We start from the raw sequence: 11,983 nt of genomic DNA, 5'->3' as shown, positions 1-11,983 counted from the left end.
AAAAAAAAAAAAAAAAAAAAAAAAAAAAAAAAAAAAAAGAAACAAAGAATGATTGGATAGAATGATTATTATATTTTGTTCCAAAAAGCTTTATGGAAAGGTTTAGGATCCCAGGTTCTTTTGTAAAATTGTATTGGTTAAAGTATTAAATTGGGGTTGCCCTCTTTTCCTGGTATTATAGCCCATCTGATTTACTGTGAAATGGGCTGCTTATAAAACTCATTGTTAAAAAATTAGATGTATTAGAAGTGCTAGATTTTCTGTCTACATTCATAAGGGAATAAAAGTTGCAGGACACAAAATCAGTGTATGGAAATCTGTTGCACTCCTATACACTAATAATGAAGCAGCAGAAAGTGAAATTAGGAAAACAGTCTCATTTATAATTGCACCAAAAACAATAAAATATCTAGGAGTAAACTTAATCAAAGAGGTGAAAGACCTGTACTCTGAAAACCAAAAAGCAATGATGAAGAAACTGAGGACAACACAAAGAAATGGAAAGACATTCTCTGCTCATGGATTAGAAGAACAAATGTTGTTAAAATGTCTAACTACCCAAAGGAATCCACAGATTTAATGCAACCCCAATCAAAATACCAACTGCACAGAGCTAGAACAAACAGTCCTAAAATTTGTATGGACCATAAAAGACCTCAAATAGCCAAAGCAAACTGATAGTTACCAGAGCGGAGGTGGGTTGGGGGTATGGGGGACATAGGGAATGGGGATTAAGAGTGCACTCATCATGATGAAAACAAAAATTAAATGAAATGAGAAAAAAAAAAAAGAAACATGCCTAGAAATAAGAAAGTAATACTTCCAGTAGTTCACCCAAACCTTCTTTGGAAGTGAAATTATTACTTTCTATGGAAAAATTTTGGCATGGGGCTCAGTGAAAATGTCCAACATACTGACATTATAGTATGGAACTGCTGTTCTTCCTCTGAAGGCTGTCTTCTGCTGGATTTGAAAATATTTACTACCAGATTTGAAAAATTTTTTTTCAGACTGATAAAATCCTTTCTAAATTAAGAACCATGGGCAAGGGGGAAGGGATAGCAGAAGATAAATTTTTAGCCTTTCTTTTGTGAGGGTGGGTGGGAGGTGAATAAACAGTGCATATTCTCTTTTACTTTTGCACTTTCCTTTCCTCTTGTAAGATATTTTAAGGGATAAAAGATAAATCAACTATCACAGATAAATTAATAATAAACAATGTAAGGTGAGCAAGATAAATGCACAAAAACAAGAGAAGCAGAGAAGATATCGATTGGAGAATGGGCAAATAAAATGTGATATATCCATACAATGGAATGTTATTTGGCAATAAAATAAAATTAAATACTGATACATGCTACAACATGGATTGAAAACATTTGCTAATAAAGAGTCCAGTCACAAAAGATTACATTGTATTATTCATTTTATGTGAAATGTCCAAAATAGTCCAATTCATAGGAACAGAAAGTCAATTAGTGTTTGTCTCAGGCTAGGGTATGATGGCTAAGAAGTGAAGGGTTTCCTCTTAGGATAATGAAAATACTCTATGACTGTGGTGATGGATGCACAACTCTGTGAATACACTAAAAGCCATTGAACTGTACACTGTAAATGGGCGAATTTCATGGTATATGAATTATATCCCAATAAAGGTGTTGTGTTTTGGGGGGTTTTGTGTTTGTTTCTATAAAGAACCCAGCTTCTTCTGTCTTTTGCTTTGGCCATGGTAGTTTGCTTCTTGTCCTTACTCGCTTCAATAGTACGAGATGGCTGCTGCAATTCCTTATACCAAGTACAGACCATGATGTCCAAAGCAAGAAAAAGCAAGAAAAGCCAAGATGGCTGCTGCAGTTCCGCATACCAAGTACAGACCATAATGTCCAAAGCAAGAAAAAGCCTTCCCTTTGTCAGTGAAGATTTTTTTGGAAGGCCCCTGCAGACTTCTTCCACTTCTTATTAGTCAAAATCACTTACAGGGAGAATAGAAGTGCTAGGCTTGTTGATTAAAAAAGTCCTGAAGATCTTTCCTTAAAGCATATGGCCACCCCATATGTAAATAAAACTGCATTTGCTCTGGAGCCTGAGGACTTCAGAATTTAAGGAGGAGCTTCCTTTATGTTCACACTCCCTCAACTGGAATTCGTAGCAGCTAAACAAAACAATCGTTCCAGTACTTATTAAAATGGTAAGGAAGACTTCATTCAAGATCATTGCAAAGGAGTCAACTCTATTACAGTTGTGGAGAGAGGTCGCTCAACTCTGAATACAACAAGAACCAGTGGGGATTTATAGCCACTGAGCTGGATCAGGGAGGGGGGTCACTGGATGCAAAATTACTAAGAGGAGACATTACGGGCAGGGGGATTCTTGCTCAAGGTAGCCCAGGGACTTAGACATCGTTAAGTGGGGGATGAGGAACTTAATCAGATATTAAGGGTTGATCAGGTAGCAAGGGTAGGGGCTTTCTTAACAAACTGACTGCAGGATTCTTGCTGAGACTGGGCTGTGTAGGCCTGGCCAGGACAGGCTGAGGCCTAGTCAAGAGGGCCTGGGGAAACATAACTAACATTTAGTCGAGGAGAGAGTCTGTGTCATAGTGCACGTTTGATGTTTTTTTCATTCATTATTTCTCCCTTTTATCATTTGATTAATAGCTGACAATTTATATCAAGTAAGTTTCATCAGGTCTTAATGCAGTTTAGGTTTGTCTTTAATTACTTTCTATTTCAAAAAGTATGATGTACACCTACTCACTAAAAAAAAAATTTAAGAAATAAATTTAACACATATTCTCTTCATTTTCTGCATTTCTTTAAATGAGATGTAGTGTCTAGTCTTTGTTATGTAATTTAGAGCTTGGACTAACAGTTTCAGTAAGGTAAGATTGTGAACACAAAAATTTTTTCAACTTCTACAAAACCTGAACTAGCTTAACCAAAATGCTGATCAGGACCTGCCATTCCACATAATTTGTTTAAGATAGTTTGAAAGCAAATCCTGCTCAGATAACTTAAAATATGACAATGCAGTGACAGTTTTAATTAGAATAAAATCATAACAATTAACTTGTATAGTACATTTTAAAATGCACTCCTTTGCAGTCCCATTTTAAGATCCTAAGAAAAATCCTTAAGTTTATTTGTTACATAGATATTTGGTTCTCTTTCTCGCAGGAAGCAAGGTCACAGTGGTGGTTAAGTTACCAGGCTAATCCCAAGAGACTGTTTAGCCCATTATATAATTGAACTTTATAATATTAATATTAACCATAAGCCTTTCTAAACCAGTGATTAGAAAGAGTGGGGAACAGGAGGCTTGGGCTTTGACATCAGCAGCTTCTGGTTGTAATGAGGAAGGGGTGATATCAGTGGAGGGGACTCTGGCAGAAATAGTTTTCTCTTCAGGCAGGGAATGCATCTGAGACTGGGGGTACCGTGGTTGTATAATTTGTAAGTCTGCAATGGATGGTAAATGAATGTACCTTAAAAATACTCCAACTTGACATGTGTTTTTTGAAAGACTTATCACAGTAAATACAGCTCTTTAGTCAAACAAGCAGTTTATTAAAGTGGTTCAGTTACCATAGCAACGTATCTGGAATTTATAGCTCCTTATTTTGAGAGGACTTCATTTCACTCTCTGAGGCACTGAAATCCAAGGCTAAAGTTCTTAATGGCCTCCAGTCTCATTGCATGATGAATTTCTGTTGTTTGGAAAATTTATACATATAAAATGTAACTTGCAAAATCAGTCCTATGACTTCATAGTGGTGTGCGTTAATTTTATATAGGTACTTTTCAATTTGGAAATGCCCCTCTTTAAAATTTTTTTTATTATTACCAAAGCTACATATGATCATAGTTTAATGAGGAAAAACAGCTATTTCAAAAAATAAGTCTTCTAAAGTTATTCCCCAGAGGCAACCATTTTCTGTTCTTTTAGCTGTTTTGTTTTTTCAGTATTTACTTCAAATCCCTCAGCAACATGTTTATATTGCTTCTTGGTTTGTATTACTGCTTGCTTTGTGATTTTAGCTGTCATCAATTATTTGAGTCTCTGCGTATTTGAAAATGGCTTTATTCTACTTTTATAATTGATTTTTAATTTGGCTGGGTATAAATTCTTAGTTAGAAATAATTTTCTTTAGAATTACTAGTACTGATGTTGAGAAATCCAATGCACTTCAAAGCTTTTATTCTATTTTAATTCCTTTCCTCCACTCCCTGGAAGCTTATAGAATTATTTCTTTGTCCCCAGTGTTCTAAAATTTCATGATGATGGACCTTGCTCTAGGTCCATTTTCATCCATTGTGAAGGATCCTCAGAGGACCTATTCCATTTTCCATTTTGGAAACTCATGCCCTTAAGTTCTGTGAAACTTTTTTTATTTCTCTGATTATTTTCTTTCTCTGTTTTCTCTTTTGTTTCTAGAAACTTTATTATTTATGCATTGCTCTCTTGGCTTGGTCCTCTAATTTTCTTGTACTTTTATATTTACTCTATTATTTTTCATCTACTTCCTGGAAGATTTTCTCAGCTTCACAACCGTAAATTTTTCATTTCTGCTATTATGCTGTTAATTTCCAAGAGTACTTCCCTCCCTTTCTTCTTTAATCATTCCTTTTTTGGAGCATCCTGTTGCTTTATAAATGTTATCTCTTCTAGTTACACTGTCTCGAAACTCTGTACATGGATATGGCTTGGAGACTATGGCCTTCAGTAAAGGGTAATCTGGCTGGATGTCTTATGGAGGAACCCTCAATATCAGAATCTTTAGTCTTTTCTCCCTGGCTTGTCTGATTCCCTAGAAAATAATCATTTTATATGATTCTGCTGTCCTGTGTAGAAGGCATAAGCCTCTTTATCTTTTGGGGGACATGGGAGGATAAGAAGGCTGAGGGAGAAGGCAGAGCTCAGCATTTATTATGTAACTTTTATTTAATCTCTCTGATAATGTACAATAGTCTGCCATCAATGTGGGATTCCTTTATCCAGATACCTTCTGTTTTACCCTCTCCAGAAAATAAACCTCTTGCTTTCTGTGAGAGTAGGTTGGAGAAGTACTCTATCATGTGGAACGGGTACAGAGAGGATATAGATCAGTGTTGCACATAATCAACTACTTAAATATTCTTTGACCAATCCTCCTATTGTAGCCACACACCCCTCACTTCCACTTGCATCATTTCCTAAGCCTTTTTTACATTACCACATTCTAACCCACATGCTTCTCAACTTTCCATATTGCCACCTTAGGAGCTGTCAGGTTGGCTAATCAATTACTAAACTAATTTTTAGTTTCCAAAGTTTTCTTTCTGTTTCTTTTTTAAGATTTATTTATTAGAGAGAAAATGCTCACACACACAAGTTGGGGGGGAGGGGTACAGGGAGAGAATCTCAAGCAGATTCTCCGCTGAGCATAGAGCCCTCCGAGGGTCTCCATCTCATGATGCTGAGATCATGACCTGAGCCAAAATCAAGAGTCACTGCTGAACTGACTGAGCCACCCAGGCGCCCCTAATTTCCGAAGTTTTGTTGCTATTGATCCCTTTCCAGTTCTCTTTGTTTCTGTATGCCTTACTATACAGCATTGAGGGGGAGTCTAGGTCAAATATGTTCAGCCTGCTCTCCTTTCCCTAAGATTCTAAATAATTAGTTTTTAACAGTTAAGAGACTATATTCATGTTTTAGATTTAATTGATGCTTTAAATTTAATTCCTATTTAATTCATCTCATATTCTCTTTCTTAATAGGAAAAGTCTTTTTAATCTGAGCTTTCTTTATTTTCTCCTTTCTACTTCACAGTCTCTTCATACATCCTCCTGTGTTCTCAGACCTCCCTCCTGTTCTCTGCATCCCACCACTCCAGCCTCTTCTACAAACTTCTCCATCCTGGAAACAAGTTAAATCCCCTCACTTTCCATTTCTCTTAGCCTGTCTGCACATTAAATGGCCTGTTTTTAAACCTATGGAAGTTTCTTAGTTAAGAAACTGAATTAATCAACTTTCCTTGACCCTTAAGCTCCAGTCCCAGCTTTCTTATTTTTTAGTTTTCTCTTTAAAAAAAAAAAAAGTCGGGGCGCCTGGGTGGCTCAGTTGGTTGAGCGACTGCCTTTGGCTCAGGTCATGATCCTGGAGTCCCAGGATCGAGTCCCGCATCGGGCTCCCTGCTCGGCGGGGAGTCTGCTTCTCCCTCTGACCCTCCCCCTCTCATGCTCTCTCTCTCTCTCTCATTCTCGCTCTCAAATAAATGGATAAAATCTTTAAAAAAAAAAAGTTATTCATCCATTTCCACTTAGTCTTTTATATGAGCTTTTTTGAAAATTACTTTCTTTTTTTTATATTTTATTTTATTATGTTAGTCACCATACAATACATCATTAGTTTTTGATGTAGTGATTCATGATTCATTGTTTTCATATAACACCCAGTGCTCCATGCAGTACGTGCCCTCCTTAATACCCATCACCGGGCTAACCCATCCCCCTACCCCCGTCCGCTCTAAAATCCTCAGATTGTTTCTCAGAGTCCAGTCTCTCATGGTTCATCTCTCCCTCTGATTTCCCCCCCTTCATTTTTCCCTTCCTTCTCCTAATGTCCTCCATGCTATTCCTTATGTTCCACAAATAAGTGAAACCATATGATAATTGACTTTCTCTGCTTGACTTATTTCACTTAACATAATCTCCTGCAGTCCCATCCATGTTGATGTAAAAGTTGGGTAGTCATCCTTTCTGATGGCTGAGTAATATTCCATTGTATATATGGACCACACCTTCTTTATCCATTCATCTATTGAAGGGCATCTGGGCTCTTTCCACAGTTTGGCTGTTGCGGACATTGCTGCTATGAACATTGGGGTGCATATGGCCCTTCTTTTCTTTGTAAACAAAACCACCAACCCCTTTTTGGCCACAGCCTAATTGACTGCCTATTTTCCATTGAAACCTTTTCTTCTCATTCTTGTCTTGTTCTTGTTTTACTTCTCAGAATTAATGGGATTTGTTTTTTCCCCTCTTGTGTCTGTTTTTCCCTTTTCCCCTTAGATGTGGGCCTCTATTTCCCTAGGTTACCTAGGGAACAAAGCAGGAAAGTTCATAAAAATTTTTGACTTTTGAAGTTTTTCTTCTTTGTTAAAGTGATGTGATTTTTTAATAAAGATTTATATGCCATTAATAAGGTTTAACTTTTAATATTTAGGCAGGTGCTGTAAAGGACTATATTAAGATGATGCTTCAGAATGATTCACTTAAATTTCTGGTTTTTGCTCATCATTTAAGCATGCTCCAAGCTTGCACAGAAGCAGTCATAGAAAACAAGGTATGTTATCATTTTTCTGTAAAATACTTTTTAGCATGCAGGTTGTTAATATACTAAACATCAATTGTAGTCTTGTAATTGAGGGTTCTTTTGGCCTTGTTTGAATGATGATATATTAATTATTATTAGTTTTTTTCTTGCAAATTATACTAATATTATTATTATGTTGATGATTAAACTTTTTCTTCTATTCCAGGCTTATTTTCCACCAATCTAATTATCTGGATTGATTAAAATATGCTGACTTGATAGGCTATATTGTGAATTCCATTATTGTTATTGGATATACCATTTGAGACTGGTGTAGGCAGTTAAAAATTAAAATTTTTATTTACCTGCAAGTCAGTTTTAGAATATGGTGATGTCGAGGGGAAACAGAATGAATTCAGCCAATATTAGTACCCAGCTGCAGTCATGCCTTTTAAACTGCCAGGCAGCATCCTCTGTAGAGTGTGATTTAGAGTAAGATTTAGTACAGGTGAGTTTGAAACAGATGGTCCAGGTACCCTCTCAGGTAAGCTCCCCAAACCTGCTGGCCTTACTGCATTTTCTTAGGTTCACCTAATACCCAGCAGTCTTATCAGTGACAGCATCTGCCATGTTTTCTTTCAGAGTTTAAACCTGTCATCTCTCTTTATGTGCTGAGGGCTTTTAGAGATGCTCAGAAACAGCCAGAAGAAATTTCCTGACAAATTGTGTGAACTTAATATACATGTTGGAGCAAAACCACTTGCCTATGTAGGTAGATTTTTTAAGTGGAGAAATTAAGCCATGTTTTTTAAAACTTTGTATACATTTTTGAGCATTTGCTAGTATGTTTATTAACGTTACCAAAGAAGTAATTCTAGTGTTTCCTTCATAGAAAGATTTATGATAATAAAGTGCTACCTGTGAAAATGTGCTCTCGCATTGATTATCATATCGTATCTTTAAAATGCCTCTTGAGGAAGAATTAAATTAACCTTAGAAATATTTTTTTAATGATTGGGCAATAAAATAAGATTCATAATATTTTCTTATTCTGATTCCATTAAGCTTAAAACTTTAAAACTACTGGGATCTATTCTAAGTATAGCAGTCATTCTCCCCAGTTCTGCTTTACTGATGTGTTTAGAATCCCGTTTAACATCAGTAACAGTTAAAAAATGGTAGACAGTCATGGGTTGGAGGTGAATCTCTCCCAAACTCTCCCTAGCCTGACAATGTGTGTTTTCTTTAGAAAGACTGTTGGAAGATTTTATAATCTCCCTTATTGGATATTAGATGGCTCACTGAGCAATGTGTATCTGTTTGTGAAGACATAGAAAGTTAATATGGGACATTCTATTTAATGATTAACTTGACTATTTCCTTATGAAAGTGAATATTGGTATGTCTCAACTATATAAGGCTATGTTTTCCATAGAAGTGCATATATAAATGAGACTAGGTGAAATTCATGACTTAATACTGAATTTTAGAAAGTTGAGTAATGAGTTCTTTTTAGTTACTCTAACACACACTGATTGCTCCCTTTTTCTAACCCAAATCATTCCCAGAAGACAGCACTGTTGAGTTTAGCACTTAATGTTTCCCTACTTTTTAAAAATGTGAGTGTCTTGGTTCCCCAACTCAATGGAGGTGCCTTATCACATATTTCTGTTAAGTTTAGGAATGTGAAAAAAATGAATTCAAATGGTACACCAAAAAAGATATTTTCCCAGTTAATATTGGGATATTTCAGAAGTCAATGCACTACTCTTCATGAATCCGTAATACCGTGGGTAAAATCCTCTTTCTCCCTTTTTCCCTGTCTGGCTTTATTTGTACTTTGGAATCAGTGAACCTGAAACTTTAAAGTTAGTTTGATCTATCATTTAAAGTTTACATGTGAATTTATACAGAATTTTACTGAAGACATTAGCTTAATTCAGTGATGATTTATGGAGCTCCTATTATATACAAGGCATTGCACTTGGCATTGATGGTATGAGGATGAATTAGACATAAATCCTACCCTCAAGTAGATTAAAAGATTTAAAAATAGGGAATTGTTACAAGAAGCTCTTAAGAAATTTGATTAAGATTCTTCTTATATAACATTTACTAACCTTTCATCGTAACCCATTTATATTTTATTTGAAGCATAAAAATAAGGCATAAAACATATAAAATGAGATGGGTGCATAGGGGTTTGTGCTAATTTTGCTATTTCCCTTGTTGATACTAGGCTCGCTACATTAGGATAGATGGAAGTGTTCCATCTTCAGAAAGAATACATCTAGTTAATCAGTTTCAAAAGGATCCTGATACTCGTGTGGCTATCCTAAGCATTCAGGCTGCTGGCCAGGTAAGAAATTCCATGTGTAAATTTGATAATGAAATGTCATTAAGATAATAAAAAGGTCATTAAGCATAATTATAACTTTACATCAAGATAAAGGTGTAATAAATATTCTACTTTGGAGAGTGCTAGAAAGTATAATAGAAGGAGACCTCAACACCTCTGACTCAAATCTTAAATTTTCAAGGAAAGAATTTCCTAGATGAATATAGTTAATTTGATGCTAATACCTTTCCAAGACCTTTTTTTTTTCTAACTTTGAATTTGCATAGAATTTTCCTTTCATTTCTTATGCACTTATACTTACTTGATTGGTTTCACCAGAGCCTGTGAGGTAAGGTGACCTCAGGGAAAAGAACTTTTTATGGAGCACCCCTGGTTTGACCCTTAGGATTGGGTTTGGCTGCAAGTAAATGAAAACCCAAATTAAGAATGACTCAAATACACAAAGTTTTACTCTTTATGTAGACAGTCCAAGGTTAGCATGGTAGTTCCACAAAGTCCTTAGGGCTTAAGTGTCTCCTGGCTTTCTGCTTTACCACTCCTAGCAGGTATCTCTTTTTTAAGAGAGCTGCTAGAGTTCCTCCATCATATCTGTGATCCAGGCAGCTGACTGGAGAAAGGCATGCTGCATCTCATTCACCTGCAGTTAGCCCCATGGTTACAACTAACTTCAAGGGAAGCTGGGAAAAATAGCCTTTATTTTGTCTAGTCACACTAAAAATCAGGTGTTATGTTACAAAGAAATAAGAACTGAATAGCTCTTATGGAAGACAATGACAGTCTCTGCTTCACTGTGTAAGGGGGATCCTTCTGGACTTTTTTTTCCACTAACATTCTACAATATTTTGATGTAAATATCTAAGCCAGGATATTTAACATAGGGAAAAGTGATTGAACATATTTTCTGTGCATCCAACCTGATATATAGCATATCTCTAGACTCTGGAATCTGAACCAGGGCCTAAGATCTGCTTTTAGCCAGCTAATTGATGTCTATAAAATTGATTATAGAGAGAAGCTCCATGAGGATAAAGAAGTTCTAGAACTCACCAGGAGTTCTTACCAAAAGGAGGATTATCTCAATACTTCCCTCATGTTGGATTAAACCTCTAGTAGTCTAAGTTTTATATCTGTTAGAATATTCCAGCCAGAGAGAATGTCATCAAAAAGAGCTTAAAATTAGAAATGGAGCATTCATAGCATGGGAGGAGAAAAGTAGAAGGAAGCCAGGCAGGAGGATCTGGGAATGGCTTGATAAAAGACTTTCTGAAGTTAAGACTGTATAGGGCACCCATATTTTATTCAAAGCTGTATTCCTGAGGACCTGGTATAATTCAAAACGCATATACTTGAACACTAGTATGTTCATAGGAATAAAGGAAAGTAGAAAGGGCTTTGTTCTTGGGGCATGTGAATCTTCCACTGTAGTTTAGTAGTATGTTAGAGGGATGTGGGTCTTGCCAGCATATTTCCCTTTTATTCTTGTATGGTCATATGATGCTTCCTACACACTTAAAAGTTTTCATCCCTCTTTAAATACTACTTGTTATTTTCCAGCATCATCTCTAATATTTTGTGGTGTTTCCTGTCCTAAATAGCAGCACAGTTTAGCTTGATGGTTGTTGGGCTTACCATGTTTTTATCACTTCTAACTTCTGTTCCAAAGTGATGGATCTTTACTGAATTTTTCAGCTTGAGAACTTATGCCACCATTTAATGAGTGCTGGTATGATGTCGTTATGTGATATAAAAATATTTTAAGTTAAAGTAATATAAAAATAACAGCACAGCAGTCACAAAAGTCATTCACTGATGGAAGTTCCAGGGCATGTGAACACCAGCGTGGATTAGATGATTCTTTCAAAGGATGATAGGTATTTCTTTCAACCACATAACATCATTTATTACTGTGTGGCAATAGCTTAAGCATGGCTCACATTTCACCCAGCCTTTCAACTTTAAAATCATCTATTTTGGGAGACATTCTTAATTTGAGATTTGCATTTTTCGCATAGTGATTATACAACAAGACTTAGTTAATACTTACTAATGTCAAACTATTTCAAACTGATGTAAAATGCAATTGCACAAAATAGTCAATTGTGTTATATATATATTGAGATAAAAGCCGTAAACTTAAGGGTGTTTGAGATGTAACATGAGAAATTTCATAGGAAAAGAACAGTGTGACTGGAAACATGATTTTCTTGCTTTATAGAACAACACTATGAATTAAATGAATAGAGGAAGTCGTTGCTCTCTGCCTAGTTGCTATGGATACCATGTGTTAGAAATTATATTCTCATTTATAATGTATTGTATTAGATTTTCCAG

The 11,983-nt window shown here is 35.8% G+C and overlaps 1 protein-coding gene across 2 annotated transcripts in view; it reads left to right on the top strand.

Moving 5' to 3' along the window:
• The window catches only part of ZRANB3 (zinc finger RANBP2-type containing 3), a 279,821-nt gene that overhangs the window by 206,862 nt on the left and 60,976 nt on the right, over window positions 1-11,983 (top strand). For both annotated transcript variants that reach the window (XM_021695825.1, XM_021695823.1), the window contains exons 8-9: window positions 7,204-7,323; window positions 9,533-9,652. In XM_021695825.1, coding sequence (XP_021551500.1) covers window positions 7,204-7,323; window positions 9,533-9,652 — 240 coding nt within the window. The remainder of the gene's footprint in view (window positions 1-7,203; window positions 7,324-9,532; window positions 9,653-11,983) is intronic.

Source organism: Neomonachus schauinslandi, chromosome 3 (genome assembly GCF_002201575.2).
Source record: "Neomonachus schauinslandi chromosome 3, ASM220157v2, whole genome shotgun sequence".
NCBI lineage: Eukaryota > Metazoa > Chordata > Mammalia > Carnivora > Phocidae > Neomonachus > Neomonachus schauinslandi.
Note: the sequence above shows the minus strand (reverse complement) of the source record. Positions and strands in the feature narration are given on the sequence as shown.